The 18,759-nt window shown below is 47.6% G+C and overlaps 1 protein-coding gene across 1 annotated transcript in view; it reads left to right on the top strand.

Moving 5' to 3' along the window:
* MAD2L1BP (MAD2L1 binding protein) overlaps positions 1 to 18,551 on the top strand; it is a 51,423-nt gene extending 32,872 nt beyond the window's left edge. The window contains 4 exon segments of the mRNA XM_033955935.1: positions 7,462 to 7,784; positions 7,867 to 7,930; positions 17,606 to 17,689; positions 17,691 to 18,551. Coding sequence (XP_033811826.1) covers positions 7,501 to 7,784; positions 7,867 to 7,930; positions 17,606 to 17,689; positions 17,691 to 18,140 — 882 coding nt within the window. The 5' untranslated portion in view covers positions 7,462 to 7,500 and the 3' untranslated portion in view covers positions 18,141 to 18,551.
* Positions 18,552 to 18,759: the final 208 nt, after the last annotated feature.

Below are 18,759 nucleotides of genomic sequence, written 5' to 3'. Positions count from 1 at the left end.
GGCAAACCTCCTCCTGCGAGGCAAACCGGCGAAGCGACAGCCTCCCCAGAAGGGTCAGCCTAAGTCTCAGTCGCCTGCTGTCCCTAAGACCACTCAGCCTTTTTGACTGGTCCTCATCGAGGGCATAACCAACTTCGTTCTGCCTCCCCCTGGTTTTCCCATCGGAGGGCGTCTCCATCATTTTTATCATCGCTGGGAGACCATAACAACCGACCTCTGGGTCCTTACTATCATCAGGAGGGATACTCTCTTCATTTCCATCGGGTCCCTCCGGACCACCCTCCAAGAGAGTATCCTTCCAACTTGACTCAGACCGCCCTTCTTCTTCAGGAAGCTCAGGCTTTGCTCCGGCTTCGTGCCATGGAGCCGGTTCCAACGGACCAACTGAACCAGGGGTTTTACTCCCGGTACTTCCTTGTCCCGAAGAAGAGACGGGCGACCTGCGACCCATTTTGGACCTCAGGGTCCTCAAACAAATTCCTTGTCAAAGAGAGGTTTCGCATGCTGACGCTTGCTTCTCTCTACCCCCTCCTCGAGCAGAACGACTGGTTATGCTCTCTGGATCTCAAGGAGGCCTACACTCGTATCCCCATTCATCCGGCCTCTCGCAAGTTCCTCAGATTTTGGGTGGGGCATCTCCATCTGCAGTACCGAGTGCTTCCATTCGGCCTGTCTTCGTCTCCCAGAGTCTTCACGAAGTGTCTGGTGGTTGTGGCCGCAGCACTCAGGAACTAGGGTCTTCAGGTATTCCCCTACCTCGACGACTGGCTGATCAAGGCTCCCTCGGCCTCGGGGGTCCTCTCGGCAACCCTGTCCACGATTCTGTTCCTGCAGAGTTTGGGATTCGAGATCAACTTTCCCAAGTCTCATCTACGCCGACCCAGTCTCTGCCCTTCATCGGGCCTGTCCTGGATACCATTCGTCTCAGAGCATTCCTTCCTTCTCAGTGCATGGATGCTCTTCTTCATCTCTGCCAGTCTGTGTCTTCTCGCCAGACCATCTCGGCGAGACATATGATGGTCCTCCTGGGCCACATGGCCTCTACAGTTCATGTGACACCGTTGGCCAGACTCCACCTCAGAATTCCTCAGTGGACCCTGGCATCTCAGTGGACTCAGGTGTCGGATCCGTTGACTCGACACATTACAGTCACTCCTGATCTTCGGCAGTCTCTGCTCTGGTGGATGTCCTCTTCGAATCTATCCAGAGGTTTGCTGTTTCATTCTCCTCCCCACCAGAAGGTTTTCACAACCGATTCCTCGACCTATGCCTGGGGAACGCATCTGGATGGGCTTTGCACTCAGGGATTCTGGACCTGTGCGGACCGACTCCATCAAATCAATCTTCTGGAGCTCAGAGCCATCTTCAATGCTCTTCAAGCTTTTCAACATTTGCTGCACGACATGGTGGTCCTTATTCGCACCGACAATCAGGTTGCCATGTATTATGTCAACAAGCAAGGGGGCACGGGCTCGGCCTCCCTCTGCCAGGAAGCTCTCAGAGTCTGGGATTGGGCGGTTTGCCACAACACCTTCCTCAAAGCTGTCTACATTCAGGGGAAGGACAATGTCTTGGCGGACAAGCTGAGTCGGCTTCTCCAGCCTCACGAATGGACCCTCCATTCCATGCCCCTTCATCAGATCTTTGCTCAGTGGGAACGCCTCAGATAGACCTCTTTGCGGCTCCCCACAACTTCAAACTGCCTCTTTTTTGCTCCAGGATCTACACTCCTCATCGTCTCGAGGCAGATGCCTTTCTACTGGATTGGGGGAATCGCTTCCTGTATGCGTTCCCCCCCCTTTTCCTCTCATTCAAAAGACTCTGGTCAAGTTGAGATCGGACCATGCCACCATGATTCTGATTGCTCCTCGGTGGCCTAGACAACCTTGGTTCTCCCTTCTACTTCAACTCAGCAGCAGGGAGCCGGTCCTTCTTCCAGTGTTTCCTTCACTGCTTACTCAACATCAAGGTTCACTGCTTCATCCCAACCTGCAGTCTCTCCACCTGACAGCTTGGTTCCTCTCAACGTAACCCCTCACCAGTTTTTCCAGGCGGTGAGGGAGGTCTTGGAGGCTTCCAGGAAGCCTACTACTCGTCAATGCTACTCCCAGAAGTGGTCTAGATTTTCTTCTTGGTGTGTTTCCAATTCTAAGGAGCCTCAACGAGCCTCTCTTTCCTCTGTATTGGACTATCTTCTACACCTGTCTCAGTCTGGTCTCAAGTCGACATCTATACGAGTCCACCTGAGTGATATTGCGACTTTCCATCAGCCTCTATAAGGGAAACCTCTCTCTTCTCATCCTGTGGTTTCCAGATTTATGAAAGGACTTTTTCATGTCAATCCTCCTCTCAAACTGCCTCCAGTGGTTTGGGATCTAAATGTTGTCCTTTCTCAGCTTATGAAACCTCCTTTTGAGCCTCTGAGCAAGGCTCCACTAAAGTTTCTCACTTGGAAAGTGGTTTTTCTGGTGGCCCTCACATCTGCTCGCAGGGTCAGTGAGCTTCAGGCCTTGGTGGCGGACTAACCTTTCACAGTATTCCATCATGACAAGGTGGTCCTCCGCACTCATCCGAAATTCCTGCCTAAAGTGGTCTCTGAATTTCATCTCAACCAATCCATTGTGCTTCCAGTGTTTTTTCCAAAGCCTCATTCTCATCCTGGAGAATCAGCTCTACACACTCTAGACCAGGGGTGTCAAAGTCCCTCCTCGAGGGCCGGAATCCAGTCGGGTTTTCTGGATTTCCCCAATGAATATGCATTGAAAGCAGTGCATGCAAATAGATCTCATGCAGATTCATTGGGGAAATCCTGAAAACCCGACTGGATTCTGGCCCTCGAGGACTGACTTTGACACCTGTGCTCTAGACTGTAAACGTGCTTTGGCTTTCTACTTGGATCGCACCAAACCACACAGAACTGCTCCTCAACTTTTCGTCTCCTTTGATCCAAACAAGTTGGGACGACCTGTATCGAAGCGCACCATCTCCAATTGGATGGCGGCTTGTATCTCTTTCTGCTATGCCCAGGCTGGATTACCCCTTCCCTGTAAGGTCACAGCCCATAGGGTCAGAGCAATGGCAGCCTCTGTAGCCTTCCTCAGATTGACACCGATTGAGGAGATTTGTAAGGCTGCCACTTGGTCCTCGGTTCATACATTCACCTCTCATTATTGTCTGGATACTTTCTCCAGACGGGATGGACAGTTTGGCCAAACTGTGTTACAAAATTTGTTCTCCTAAGTTGCCAACTCTCCCTCCATCCCATTGAGGTTAGCTTGGAGGTCACCCACTAGTGAGAATACCTGCTTGCTTGTCCTGGGATAAAGCAATGTTACTTACCGTAACAGTTGTTATCCAGGGACAGCAGGCAGCTATTCTCACGTCCCACCCACCTCCCCTGGGTTGGCTTCTCTGCTAGCTACCTGAACTGAGGAGACACGCCCGGAGCATCGGGCGGGAAGGCACTGGCGCATGCGCGGTGCGGGCATCTCGAAACTTCTGAGTTTCTTCAAGCAAGACATGCTTGCAAGATGTCCGTATCGGGGCTCTGTCGGATGACATCACCCACTAGTGAGAATAGCTGCCTGCTGTCCCTGGATAACAACTGTTACGGTAAGTAACATTGCTTTTAGTTAAGTCCCCCCACCGGATGTTTAATATGAAGTAAAACAGTATATCGGAAAGCTTCCAAGGGATGTGACTCTTGTAACCAATGAGCTACAAGGGGGGCGGAGACTCTACCTCTGCGAATGTTGCTAAGATGTTCCGTTATCCGAATTTTGATCTGTCTACTAGTTTGCCCAACATAGATCAAGCCACAAGGGCATATTACACAATATACCACCCCGTAAGATTCACAATTCATGCCAGTATATAGCTCGTACTTTCTGTTAATAGAAATAATATCGACAAAAGACTGTTGTAAAACATAATAACACAGCCGGCAATGGCCACATGGCTGGTGAGGGGGCAACCTTCCAGTGCTATGGTGCCTCCTCCTATGTTTTAGTTTCTCACCCTAATTCGGAGCCCTGGAAAAAGCAAACTTAGGTATTTCTGTTAAGGCAGAATGGCCTTGAACTATATGCCAGTATTTTTTAATTATTTTTTTAATTGCATTACTATTGGTGGTATGTGGCATCACACACACTGTATGATCTGTATTTTTACTTCTAGGATACATGAGCCATGAACGATGACAGTTCTTGGCTCGTTTCCATGCTCGTTTTATGGACTAGAATGGCATAAAAGATATGTTTTGAGCTTTTCCCTTCAGCTTCTAGTGCCATTCTTGGCTTGTTACAAGGGTTAGGTATATTGCTCTTCGCTTACTTCTCAGTTTCATGTTTTTTCTGGCGCTGTGGGCTATTCTTCTGGTTATTCCCCGAGTCTGATTTTCTTTCTATGCAAGCTGCGGCAGGGTAAATTTTGCGGGGCTCGAATCTGACTATGTTTCTAGGAGCATTGATGCGGAGTCGGCGTTTTGCTTCCCACACCAGATTGAGGATTGCTTTGCTACATCCCATTGGTCTCTGGATTCATCTGCTGCTGTTGCTAGGGAAGGAAAAATTATGTTCTTACCTGTTAATTTTCTTTCCCTTAGACGCAGCAGATGAATCCAGAGCCCCACCCTTTCTGGATATTGGTCTCTCGGTTTTTTCTTTTGCAACTTTCGCAGTTTGTTGTTATGGCAGGTTGTTTTCTGTATTATTGCATTTTGAGATTTTGTTATGGGAAAGGAAGTTTTTTACATGCTATGCCTATTGATGGTTACGGATGCTTGGGCAAGGAGCTATACTGGATAAACAGGAGGAGTGCCAGCCAATAGGACCACCTGTTAATCAGTTTCTCTGTCTACCAGCCTGCTGGATGTGAGCTTTTCAGTTAGCTTGTCCTCACTCCGGTCCCTACCGCCTCGACATAGAACGCCTAGGTTTGAGTTTAGTTCTAGTAGAGCTTTAAAGAAATTATAATAACATATTAAGAGGTGATAATGATTTAGTGGTTAGGATATTTAATATATAATAATTTAACAATAGTTTTTGCCTTTTAACAGATACCCCATCCTGAAGAAGAGTAACGAAACTCGGGTCGGGGGTCAGGCCACATTTTTAATAGTATTTAAGCACTAGTTTCTGCACTGCACTTTAATTCTCTGAGGATACTTTCAACTTTTTTATCCATCCAACCATGCAGTCCACTCAAACAACATTCAGATAAGTGGTTTTTTCATATCATGAACTATAACCATTAGTATTTGTCATATCTGGTTGGTCCAGGGACAGTGAAGATAATGATGGTCCCTGAGAGTACCTCGGTTTGGTGACATCACTAAATCAACGGGTATTTGGTCTGAAAGCTTCACTAATAATTTAATATTTGTTTAATATTTGAATAGCTGTGATAATTAGTATTATTTGAGACTTTCTAAGTCGACAGATTCTGGACCCGGAAGAATGGTCCCTGTCCAGGTGGGTGTTCAAGTCCATAGTCCAGCGGTAGGGCCTTCCTTCCTTTGATCTGATGGTGTCCGCCAGGAACCGCAAGGCAGACAGATTCTTCAGCCACTGCCGAGAGGTCGGCAGCGAAGCGTTGGACACCCTGGTACAGCCTTGGCCCCAGGAGGAGCTCCTTTGTCTTTCCCCTGTGGCCCATGATAGGACGTATTCTGCGCCGGGTGAATCCTGGTAGGCCCCAGCCCTGGCCCAGAAGACAGTGGTACGCAGACCTGGTGTGGTTGAGCATGGAGAGGGGTTTGCAGCTTCCCTGCCATCCACGGCTGCTCACACAGGGTCCCATAAGTGCTCCTAGAACTGGAGCCGCTTTGGTCTTACGGCTTGGCTCTTGCGCGCACGGCATTGACAGGGGCAATTTGTCTGAGGTCATTGCTACGCTTACAGAGTAAGCGGAAAATTCCACTGTGTACAGCCTATGCGAAAGCCTGGAGGTGCTTTCAGACTTGGTGTGAGAGGGTTCAGGTGGATCCCTTGGCTTCCTGTGGCACAGTCCTGGATTTTCTGCACATTGACATCAGGAAAGGACTTGTTGTTTCTTGCTGTATGTCCAGATTGTGGAACTTGTATTTGGGGTCCCGCTGCTATCAGGAGTTCTTCTGGCGTCTCACCTGGACAGTTGTCCGCTTAATTGCTGGCGCATCCGCCCTATGAACCTCTAGGTCAGATCTCTCTGAAAGATCTTACCACCAAGACTGTTTTCCTTGTAACGGTAACATCTGCCCGTTGAGTTTTGGAGCTCCAAGCTCTTTCTTGCAGAGATCCTTTTTTCCGCATCATGATTCTGCGGTCCTCTTGAGGACAGTGCCTTCTTTTCTTCTGAAAATGGTTTTCAGCGTTCCATGTCAATCAGGAGGTCCGGTTGCCTGCCTTTGTTCCTTCGGGCTCCAAGGCCAAGGACCGTGCTTTGCGGCCTCTGGACGTGTGGTGTCTCCTTCTGAGATACCTGGAGGCCACAAATGTCTTCCATCTTTTGGACCATTTGTTTGTGCTGGCGGGTCCTGCTCGGCAGGGTAGGCCTGCTTCTAAGGCTACCATCTCTTGATGGATCCGTGCGGTGATCACCGCTGCCTATGTGTCAGCGGGCAAGAAGCCTCCCCTTGGGGTGAAGGCTCACTCAACCAGAGGAATGGCTTCCTCCTGGGCAGAATCCACAGCTGTTTCTCCCTGAGGAGATTTGTAGGGCAGCAACTTGGGCCTCTCTGCACACTTTCACAAAATTCTACTAGTTTGATGTGGCGGCAAAGCAAGATGCAGCTTTTGGGGCTTCAGTCCTGGCAGCAGGTTCATTGCCCCCTCCCCCCCTGACGTGCTGGGACTGCTCTGATACTCCAGAGGAGTTGTACAAGAGCAAAAGATTAGGTTTCTTACCTCTGCTAATCTTCTTTCTTGTAAATCTCCTCTGGAGTCTACACAGCCGCCTGTTTTCTGTCCGATTCGCAGGTCGCCTGCCAGTAACTGGTAAGCTGGATTTCTGTCTTTGACCAGCCTCGCTGGGAATACTATACTTCCTTAACATAGGGGGTTGAGGGGTTTCTGGGTTGGCCCCTTCTGAACCCTTAGGCTGTGTCTCCTTTATCCAAATTATGCTGTTTTCAAAATGTTTAATGTTTACATTTAATGTTTTGCATGTTTGGCCTTAGGGCTTTAATTATTGAAATTCATGAGCAGAATTGATATGTAGTAGGGAGTCCCCGCACCCTCTCTCTCTTTTCTTATGTTCCCTATTTTTGCTATAGAGCTACCTGGCTTATGTACCGACTGAAATTCCAGGGGTGAGTAAGAGGAGATGACCACAAGAGGAGGGGCTAGAATTTGGTTTTAAGTTCCCTACAATTTAAGGCTGGAAGAGATAAATAACCCTAAGATGTAGACTCCAGGGGAGATTTACAAGAAAGGAGATTAGCAGAGGTAAGAAACCTAATCTTTCATTCTGTTTTTGATGCAGTCACAGGATGCAGAGGTATACAGGGTTGACCATCTTGAAATGGATACAACAAGCAGACAAAAAGATGTGTGTGTCCAGACCCTTCAACTGGCTGGCAGTAGTGACAATCCTGCAGTGGTATTGGCCTGTGAAAGATTATCTGGTGTGCAGCAAAGTGAAGGTTGCTGCTCAGTGTCAGTGGATTTCTCTGGTTTGGTGACTCAGGAGAGCTGCTGTCGCTTCATCTGTGAACTTCTGAAGCATGTGTTATACCAGAGGCAGCAGCTGCCTTTACCTTATGACCAGCTCATTTACTTTTTGTCCAGAGACCACACCAGCAACAGGTGAGTCTCACATATTTAACATCTTCAATGTAATTTAAGGCATGTCCATTGTGCTGAATGAATTTGTATTGCTGAACTATAGAGCAATGTACTATTGGAAGAATAATTTTGGCCTCTGCACTGAAAGCACTGATTCCCTTTCTTTGGTACTGTATTTCTCTTGTGAGGGTCATGATATACTTCTGTTCAGTATTCATTGGAGAAGGGTTTGAAAAAGGCCCATTTCTTTAGCATTCCCTCCAGACCGGCACAGAAACGGTTGGATTTACGCTCCTATGTCATCGGGTGGAGACTGAGACATTGACTTTTGGCTATAGTACAAGTAGACTGTTCAGTCTCTCTTACACTAGTCTTTTCTCAGTCTCCATCAGATGGAATGGTCTGTTTGCAGTCTGTGCTGAGGTTTGTTAAGGCCAGTTGGATTGGTTAATGAATATTTCTTATCCCTTTTGCTGTCCGGACTGAGCTTGGGGGACCCTCAGGGGTGTCACACTTGAAAGACTCAAGTCCACCCCTCCATTTCCCCACACCTCGCCAGGTTGTTCTCTGGCTTTAGAGGAGCCTCAACTGTACCACTTGCCACCAATACTGGCACTGACTAGTTTAGAGAGTCATATGGGATCTGCTCTAACTTGAGACAGTTGGTGAGCTGTGAGAAGTTTTGGAAAAAAAGACATAAGAAATAAAAGTTTAACAGAAGCTTGAGGCAGCCGTTGTTATATGGCGTTGTTGTGCATGGGTTTTTGGAGTTTTCTTTGAGCTCTTCTAAAAAGTGCGTTGGTTGTGGGCGCCATTTTGTGGATGCAGCTTGGATGTGCGAAATGTTCCAGCCACTTCAATGGGGACCCAGCCTTGGGTGTTAGTGTGCCAGGTTTTCCTTCGCGCATGCACCGCACGTCAGCAGGAGACACTGGAGAAGACCGAGCTAGTGGTATTTCTTTAGTGGCGAGGTTGTTTGGCTTCGGTGCCATGTTTGATTTCAGGTGCTCAGATTGCCCTCGTATTAGGCCCCCCTCAGCCATCATCCCAGCGGTGATGGGTGTCTTGGGACAAGGTTTCTTTTATGGCTGATCCATTTCCTCTGGATGGGGATTTGGATCTTGGGGAGGATTTTCCAGATCCGATAGGGGGGTCTGCTGTTTTGGATAGAGATTTTTTTTCTGAGGCACCGGTTGGCGAGGATGCATATGTTATGGGGGGGTTTCCTCGGGAAGAGTTTGCAAGAATTCATTCTTCAGGTGTCTCAGTTTTGAAAAGCCAGTTAAGGACCCCCTTTTGTGGTGGACCTCTTCTTAGGGATCCAGTCAGCATCCGGCTCTTTCCCTATGCATCAGGGTATTCGTGATGTAGTGCATGGCTCCCGTGGAACGTTCTGGACACGTTTTTTGATTGATGTGAATCCATGGCCAGACTCCACCCCATTCCAGATGGAGATAGAGATATATTATTTATTTAAAACTTAATATACTGCCTGGAGTCACAGCAGTTTTCCAAATAACATACATAGATCAAAAACAATACAAATCATTCTTCAAAATAATATCAACATATGAAAACATGACATACATATTATTCTTCAGTAATGTATTTAAAAAAAAATGTTACAAAAATGCCTAGTAGCAAAGACAGATCAAAAGTATGCATCTACAAACAGCTTGGTTTTCAACATCTTCTTAAAGCTCTAGTGATCTACAGATAATCTTAGTTGCCAGTAAACTTGTTCCAATATGATATTCCAGCAATGGAAAAACATTTGAAGTTGAGTTGCCATTATCAGCTGCCATTGCTACCATTTTCATTTTCCCCTCAGAGTGCAATGTCCTCGGAGGTTTGTAAATCTCCTAGAGAGATTGAAACCAAAGCAGTACAGTGTGATATACTATTTGATGTACTAGTGACAACACTTTGAATTGAATTATTTGCTCAGTCGGTAGCCAGATACTTTTAAGTTTTCCTGCGGTGTCTCGGCTATTGTGTGCAGACATTCCATTCCGGTGAACGGCAGCTCAGCCTGAGAGATCCTCAGGTCCATAAGATAGAAACTCTACTTACACGCAGTTTTGACCTGGCTGTCCAGGTGATGAATTGTGGCGGTCTGGTGGCCCGGGCTTGTTTCTGGTGGTCGGCGAGTATTCTTGACCCTGCAGCAGCTGACTGGTCCTTCGTGAATCAGGAAGTTCTTAAGATTGAGCTGGGAGTTTCTTTTCTCTCTGATGTCATGTATGATCTGGTTGGGTGCCTCCGTCCAGTGCATGGCTCTAGGTGTGATGGCCCACTGTACCCTGTGGCTTCGGGTTAGTTGGTGGATGCAGCGTCTAAGGCTAAGCTCAGTAAGTTTCCCTTTTGGGGGTCCTTTCTCTTCAAGGAGGAGTTGAATCGGCTGTTTCAGGCCTTGAGTGTCTCTCATATACCTCAGTAAAGTAAAAAAAATAAAATAAAAATATACAAAACTCCGGGCATCCAACCTCACCTGGTTCCACGTGGTGGTTCTGCCTGGGGATGGTTGAGTGGATTTGTAGGTACCGCTCTGGCTGGGGTGCCTTTTCCTTCTGGAGGCCATTTCTTTCAACACATGTATTGCGGTCCTTCCTAAGGTTCCAGTCAGAGCCCGGTTGCGGGAGCTTTGCCGGGGATGAGCCGAGCTCACAACGGCTCAGTGGGTCCTGAAGGTGTTTCAGGACAGTTATGCTTTGGAATTTTCCCAACCTTTACAGGTGAGAGGGGCAGTAAGAGAGGATCCACCAGTAGCAGACAAATCAGATCTGCATATCACGGATGCAGGGTAAATCTGGAGCCTCCAGATCACATGGCCTGCATGCTTGGCAATCTGAAGAACTTTGCTCATCAGAGGCCACAGAGAAAAGACATACAGCATGCCGGCCAAGCTTGCACAAGAGCATCCAGCTCCTCTCTGCGCTAACTGAAGAACCTCAGCACTTTGGAGTTGACCCTAATGGTCATGAGAGATCCATGATCTGCCGACCCCAGGCCTGAACAATTAACGTGAAGGCTTCCAGCCTGAAACACCACTTGCTGGGATCCAGTACAGAAGGGCTCAGAAAATTCACCTGGACAATGTCCATGCTAGCAGTGTGAGAAGCTGAGATGTCCCGAAGATGAGCCCTTGACAATTCCATGAGCAGAAGGGTCTCCAGCGCCACCAGATGACTGCAGGTGCCCCTCTGACAATTAACATAGGCCACCGCTGTGGCATTGTCTGAGAGAACTCGAACTGACTTGCCCTCCAGCAAGAAATGGAACTGCACCAACAGTAGTCAAATGGCTCTGGTCTCCAGAACACTGATTGACCAGGATACCTCCACTGGTGTCCAGCTGCCCTGAGCCGAGCGACCGAGACATTGAGCTCCCCAACCTAGGAGACTGGCATCCGTGAGAAGCACTATCCGCTGGGGCTGATCGAGACTAACTCCCTAAACCAGATCTGAAGACTAAAGCCACCAACGGAGGCTGCACTAAACTAAACCCCTAAATGGGACTGAACAGTCCAGACCGTGAGTCTGCGGTGACCACTGACAAAGAATTGCATACTGAAGACGGCACTTTCATGTAAGCCACCAAGGTCCCCAAGACTGGAAGAAAATCCTGGGCCAGCAGAATTGGCAATCCCATAGAGAGCAAATCTGCATCTGCATTTTGTACATCCTGGCATCTGGAAAGAAAACTCTCCCCAAATTGGTGTCGAAAACACCAAAATACTCCAAACACCGAGACAGAGACAACCGATTCTTGGCCAGGTTCACTACCCAGCAAAGGGACTGAAGAAACTCCACAACTCAAGCCGTTACCTGGGAACTCGCCTGCAATGACTTCGCTCAAATCAACCAATCATCCAGATATGGGTGCACCAGAATGCCCTCCTTAGCAAGGCAGCTGCCACCTCAACCATAATCTTGGTGAAGGCGCTTGGCACTGTAACTAGACTAAAGAGAAGTATACAAACCTGATAATGCTCTCCCAAAACCTCAAAGCAAAGGTATCGGTCACGAGAGGCCCGAATGGGAACATACAAATAGGCCTCCATCAGGTCGAGAGAAGACAAATTCCCCAGGCTGGATAGCCAGAATTACAGATTTCAGGGTTTTCATATGAAAAGATGGAATTCGGACAGCTATGTTGACACCTTTGAGAGCAAAATGGGCTAAAAAGACCCCTCTTTTTTTTTTTTTTTTTGCACCTCGAAGTAAATGGACTTCATGCCACTATGAATCTGCTGAGGAGGCACTGGGTCTACTGCTTTTGAGATCCAGCAACCTGAGCAGTGTCTGCCAAAAAGCCCCCTGCTTCCAAGTTGCCTGACAAGGAGAGGAGTGGAAAGGAAAATGATCTGGAGGCTCCAGATTTGGAGCCATGTGATTTGGAGGCCATGTGATCGGAGGCTCCTGATTTACCCTGCATCCGTGATATGCAGATCTGGTTTGTCTGCTACTGGTGGATCCTCTCCTACTGCCCCTCTTACCTGATCTTCTGTCTTGGGGTCCCATGCCAATGTTCGATCTGGGTCCTTTTTTGTCTTACGGTTTGGCTCTTGAAAGGGCTCACCTAAGGAAGACAAGATATTCAGATAAGGTGATCTCCACTCTCTTAGGGTTTCAGAGAATTTCCACCTCTCAGGCTTATGTCCGTGTTCGGCGTCTTTTTGAGGTCTGGTGTTCCACTTGTGGCTTAGTTCCTCTTCGAGCGGCTTTGCCTCACATTCTGGAGTTTCTGCAGGAGGGCCTGGAGCGAGGCCTTGCCTGGTTTTCCCTTTGGGTGCAGATTACCACTTTGCCTTCCTTTTGTGGTCTCTTGCGTGGTAAGCATTTGGCCTCTTCTCCGGACGTGATTCAATTCTTGAGAGTTGCAAAATTACTACAGTCTCCAGTGCGGCTGTCGGTTCCTACCTGGAATCTCCATTTAGTTCTTTCTGGGCTCGTTCATCCTCCGTTTGAGCATCTCGGCACTTGTAAGTTGAAGGACATTAGTCTTAAGGCAGTTTTCTTGGTGGCTATGACTTCCACGAGACACGTTTCAGAACTGCAGGCCTTTTCGTGTAGGCCTCCTTTCCTGGAGTTCTCTAGGGAGTGAGTCGTGCTGCGGCCGGTTCCCTCCTTTCTGCCAATGGTGGTTTCGCCATTTCATGTCAAATCAGTCCTCCCAATCTTGGGTAATTGGGGGGCTCTTTGTAACAGAGGCAGTTGCACAAATTGGATGTCCATGAGGTCCTTTGCTCTTATGTTCAGTGGACCCAGGAGTTCCGCTAGTCTGATCATCTTTTTGTCCACTTAGCGGGACCTCGTAATGGGGACGGTACTTCCAAAGCTACCATTGCGCACTGGATCAAGGAAGCTATCGCTTCAGCGTACCTTCTCCAAAAGAAGCAAGTTCCTGAATTTCTAACTGCTCATTTCACTCGGGGTCAAGCAGCTTGTTGAGCTGAGTCTTCTCTTGTGCCTCCAGTGGATATTTGTAAAGCTGCAGTTTGGTCTTCTTTCCATTCCTTTGTTCGACATTACCATGAGGACGTTCAGGTGCATTGGAATGCAGTGTTCAGTGAGCGTGTGCTTGTGGTGGCCCACAGGGGCTCCTATCCATGATGGATACTACTTTGGTATGTCCCATCCATTTCTGTGCTGGTCTGGAGGGATGCTAAAGAAGGAAAAATTAGGTCCTTACCTGCTAATTTTCTTTCTTTTAGTCCTTCTATACCAGTACAGATCCCACCCTGTCATTCTGTTTGATGTTTTTTGCAAAGAAGTACGGGGTTTATCTTCAGGCTTTTTTGTTGTTGTTGTTGGTTATTTTTGGGGAGTTTAAAGAGCAGTGACATTTGGTTCGCCTGGTTTAGCTGGCGAACTGGGGCGTTTCTGGAAGGTTCCTGTTCTAATCCGTATCCAACAGTGCTTTCCTTTGTCTTCTCCATGTACTTGTGGAGTTGGGATGTTATTGTTTTCAGCCTAGTAGTTTTCTGCTTAGCTATTTGTTAAGACTGAGTGTAAGAGGGACTGCACAGCCTAATTGTATTGTATCCAAAAGTGTCTCCACCTGCTGGCAGAGGAGCGTAAACCTATCCGTTTCTGTGCCGATCTGGAGGGACTAAAAGAAAGAAAATTAGCAGGTAAGAAGTCCCTCTCATCAATTTGTATCAAAGACATTCCTCTTCAGGAAGTAGCTAAGATTAAAATTCTAGGTATAACCATCAATCAAAAACTCAATCATCATGATCAAATAAGCACAGTAGTGAAAAGTAGCTTTCATAGAATTCAAATGGTCAGATCCCTGGCAAATTTTCTCGACACATCTATAAATACTCTAATACATTCCTTAGTAATATACAAATTAGACTTTTGTGATTCCCTCTATAAGGGAGTTGCACTTAAGGAATTAAGACGGTTACAAATTATCCAAAATACTGCAATAAAAATCACCACCAAGTCCAGAAAGTTTGATCATGTTATACCCCTTTTAAAGCATGCTCATTGGCTACCAATAAACCATAGAATTAAATTCAAAATATCTTTATCTAATATAATAAAACAGTAAGCCGTGCATGCGCACTTCCTAAGCGTGCGTCCGTTTTCTGTGAGCTGTAGCTAGTAAGTGCACATGCACGGCTCACCCCCTGCCCTCTCCATCGCCTCCCGGCTCCAGCGGCTTCACAGTTTTCAAAGAGGCGCGGGATTGTTTCAACGCCAAAACCACCAGCCGTTAAAGCTCCTGGCGCTGACTCCCGACGGTGGAGGAGAGGCAAGGTAGAAGAAGATTTCCGCTGCCCGGCAACCGACTCCTTTGCCGCCCCCCCTCCTTCCCTTACCGCGGCCCCGACTGGCGATTTAAGCAGCGTGTCCAGCAGTCTTCACACGCTGCTTCGGGCCCTTCTACTGCCCTGATTTGCTCCGGACGTGCCAGAGTAAATCAGGCCAGTAGAAGGACCCAAAGCAGTGTGTGAAGACTGCTGGACACGCTGCTTGAATCGCCATGTGTAGTCGGACCCGTGGGAAGGGAAGGGAAGGGGGGGCCGGCAAAGGACTCGGGCCCGCGTTTGTAGTCGCGACTATGGGAAAGGAAAGGGTAGAGGAAACAATAATGCTGCTGCACAGGGAACTGGTGTGGGGGGAGGGAAATGGAAGGGGGAGGGAATGCTGCTTTGGACAGACAAACAGAGAGAGGAAGGGACACAAAGACACAGGGGCAGGTGCACAGGGAACTGGTGTGGGGGGAGGGAAATGGAAGGGGGAGGGAATGCTGCTTTGGACAGACAAACAGAGAGAGGAAGGGACACAGAAAGACACTGGTGCAGGTGCACAGGGAACTGGTGTGGGGGGAGGGAAATTGAGGGGGAGGGGTATGCTGCTTTGGACACACAGACAGAGGGAGGAAGGGAGACAGAAAGACACAGGGGCAGGTGCACAGGGAACTGGTGTGGGGGGAGGGAATGCTGCCTTGGACACACAGACAGAGGGAGGAAGGGAGACAGAAAGACAAGAAGAAAGACACAGGTGCAGGGAGATATACAGAAAGACAAACAGACAAAGGGGCCAGGGACAGAGACAGACAGAAAGAAAGACAGTGGGAGTCGCGTCAGGAGGGATGCGGGATGCCGCAGAGGGAACTTTTCCAATGGGTGCAACTGGGCTGCTGTCGGGAACCTCTGATCAGGGGCAGAGCAAGGTAACTGTATCATAGGGATAAGAAGGAGGAGGGGGAAGAAAAAGGAAGGGATGCCTACTGCTGGACAGGGGGAGAAGGAAAGAGGTGCTGATGGACAGGGGGTGGGTAAAGAAAAAGGAACGGAGGCCTAATGTTGGACAGGGGGAGAAGGAAGGTGCTGCTGGACAGGGGGGAGGTAAAACAAAGGGAGAAGGGCTGCTACTGCATAAGGAGAGCTGTGAAGGGGTGGTGGTGGACACAGGGGAGGTAAAAGGAAGGGAGAATGGACAGGGGGAGCAGGCAAGGGGTGGTGATGGACAGCCAAGGAAAAAGAAAGACAGAAAGAAAGAAAGTGGCTAAGGAGAGAGAGAGAGAAAAAGAAATAAAGAGAGACACACACACACATATATTCTAGCACCCGTTAATGTAACGGGCTATAAGACTAGTTAACTTATAAAGTACTATCTTGTAAATCTCCATTATTCTTTTACTTCCTTCATGAGGGATTCAAGCTGAAGACATCTTACACATGGAACCACTCTATCTGCCTGGGTAACATTTTCTGTCTGCACAGAGACAGAAGTTGTAACCTGAGCAGCAGCTTTGGTGATAACGATGTTTCCCAGCCATATTGTGGTGCAGAAGTACTTACACCTAGAAGAATAAAGAAAGGGCAGAAAAATCCTACCAAAGTAATGCCCTGTTCCTGGTTGGCTGAAGAGCCTATAAATCAAAAACTCTCCCTTGGGATAGGTGAGAGGGAATTAACACCAGAGCCTTTCCTCAACAGCTATCTGACATTATGTCCTGTAATGCAACCTAAAACACTAATCTAGGCTAAAACACTGTTTTATATTAAACCCTAAAAGGCTACACTCCTTTGCCAAAAAACTTTTTTATTACTCCAACTTAACAGTCTGATTCGACGGATGATGTTCCTGAGTCCACTACAGAGGCTTATGACACTCCTGAAAAGTCTCCTCAGAAGTCTCCTTTATTCGGCAATTAGGCAAAGAGCTTCCAGTCAAATTAGAAGCTAATTCTGCCTACAGTGCCATATTTAGAGGCCTTGGACTATGATAAGCCTCCTAAAGAACTACTAGGTCTACCATTACATGGTATTCTCAGAGATTCTTCATAAGAACTGGGAGACCCCACTCACTATTACTGTGGCTCCCAGAAAATTGGACTCTTTATCCAAAATCATTTCTTCTGGTTTTGACAAACCACAAATCCAGCGTCAGTCCCTGGTAGTAGAGTCGACTTTTAAAAAATCTACTCTATCTAGAGTCTATACCTCAGTACCACCAGGGCATGAAGGGCAAACGGTGTCAGGTCAAAACCTCGGAAGACAAAGGTGCGCGCTGACAACTGAGCGCAGCGTGGAGGCGCGCGCCGAAGAAAATAACTGTTTTTAGGGACTCCGACGGGGGTGTGTGTGGGGGGGAACCCCCACTTTACTTTATACAGATCACGCCGCGTTGTGGGGGGTTTGGGGGGTTGTAACCCCCCACATTTTACTGAAAACTTCACTTTTTCCCTAAAAACGGAAAAAGTTACGTTTACAGTATAATGAGGGGGGTTACAACCCCCCAGACCACCCACAACGCCGCCGCGATCTGTATTAAATAAAGTGGGGGGGGGGCTCCCCAACAAAACCCCCCGTCGGAGCCCCTAAAAACTGTCATTTTCTTCGGCGCGCACCTCCGTCTTGTGCTCAGTTGTCGGTGCATGTCTTTGTCTTCCGCGGTTTTGTCTATGAACCAGGGCAAACTATGGACAAGTTTGGCCGTCACCTGTACCAAAATTCCGTGTTGGCTAACAGAGTCCTAAACTACAATTTCCTGCTATGTCAAGAATCTGGTTAAGAAATTGTCTTCTTTTGATAGGTACATTCCTCCACAACAATTCCTCTTTTGGTTGTATCACAGAAAGATGATATATCAAATCAATATTTCAGACATGAAGAATATCAAATCTTTTATGTGAATGCAGAGCCACAATTCTTAGTGGTCTTTATAAGATTGAACTAGTCTATGCTGCTTTACCCTGAAAAGGGTGTGCCCTATCTCTGCATGTTAGGATAAGTCAAACAAACTTCTCCCCCCCCAAAAAAAATAAAAATGGTTGTGTTCCCCTATTACTAATCTGCTGACTGTTCACTCTTCCAACAGGATAATGAGCTCATTCTGAAGAAGAGGCGGTGCACAAATCTGGCAGACAGTATGAAGTGTCATCGCGTTCTGGCTGAGCTGGAGGAAGCTGTTTGGTCACCTGGAAACCCTCTTCTCACTGACTCTAGTCCCACGAGTCTTGCTGCTTCTGGGTGGCAGCACTGTGTGCCCCAGGGAGCTTTATGAAGTTAATATGGAGGGCATTAAGCTGGGGAATGGTGAGCAGAGTCTGAAAACCTCATTCTGCATGCAGAAAATCTTCCGCTCTCTCTTCTCAGCAGATGTCTTCAGTGACCTCCAATCTCCTGCCATTATGGGGGCCATGCTGCTGGTGCAGGGCCATAGGGACTGTGGCATTGACTGGTTCCGACCCAAACTTGCCTACAAGGTGCCCAGCCGTGGTTGGAGGCTGACTATCAATCTGTCTTGCTGTGACATGACCCTGGCCCCTGCAATACATGATGCAGCTACCTCTACTATGCAGGATTATATTTGGTTCCAAGCTCCAGTTACACTTAAGGGATTTCATGAGTAGGGGAGATGGGAGATAAACAATGTAGATTATGCCAATTTAATTTTTTTGTTTCCAGAAATGTTTTGTTGAGTCAACAAATCTATAACAGCAATTGAACCTTTAAGATAGTTATGATAATCTAGTGGGCCCTGATGCAGCCTTTAGTGTGTTAGGCTCCCTCTTAAATTTTGTGTGTGTGTTGCTTTATACTTTTATTTCCCACTGTCTGCCTTCTACTTTTATAGCACATATAGCAGCGTCTGTTATAACACTTCTTTAATCTGTAGTCCTTGTCATGTGCATATGAATGACAAAGCAGTGTTCTCCCCAGAAATTTTTTCCAGCCGGGTGGCATGAAAAAGTAGCTGGGTGGGGCGGGATGGGAAAATTTGGTGGTGGGGAAAATTAACCCCCTCTTTTACTAAGGTGCACTAGCATTTTTAGTGCGCGCAACCCCCCCCCCCCGCTACGCAGGAAAACTAACGCCAGCTCAATGCTGACGTTAGCATCTAGCGCATGTGGCAATTCTGCACGCTAAAACCACTATTGCAACTTAGTAAAAGGAGCCCTAAATGTGTACTATTTTTATTAGTTAATTATTATTATTTTCCAATGCTTAATATGATTTCCGTTTTTAAGG

The sequence above is a fragment of the Geotrypetes seraphini genome, chromosome 8, assembly GCF_902459505.1.
Source record: "Geotrypetes seraphini chromosome 8, aGeoSer1.1, whole genome shotgun sequence".
NCBI classification, from domain to species: domain Eukaryota; kingdom Metazoa; phylum Chordata; class Amphibia; order Gymnophiona; family Dermophiidae; genus Geotrypetes; species Geotrypetes seraphini.
This window is presented reverse-complemented; position numbering and strand designations above follow the sequence as displayed.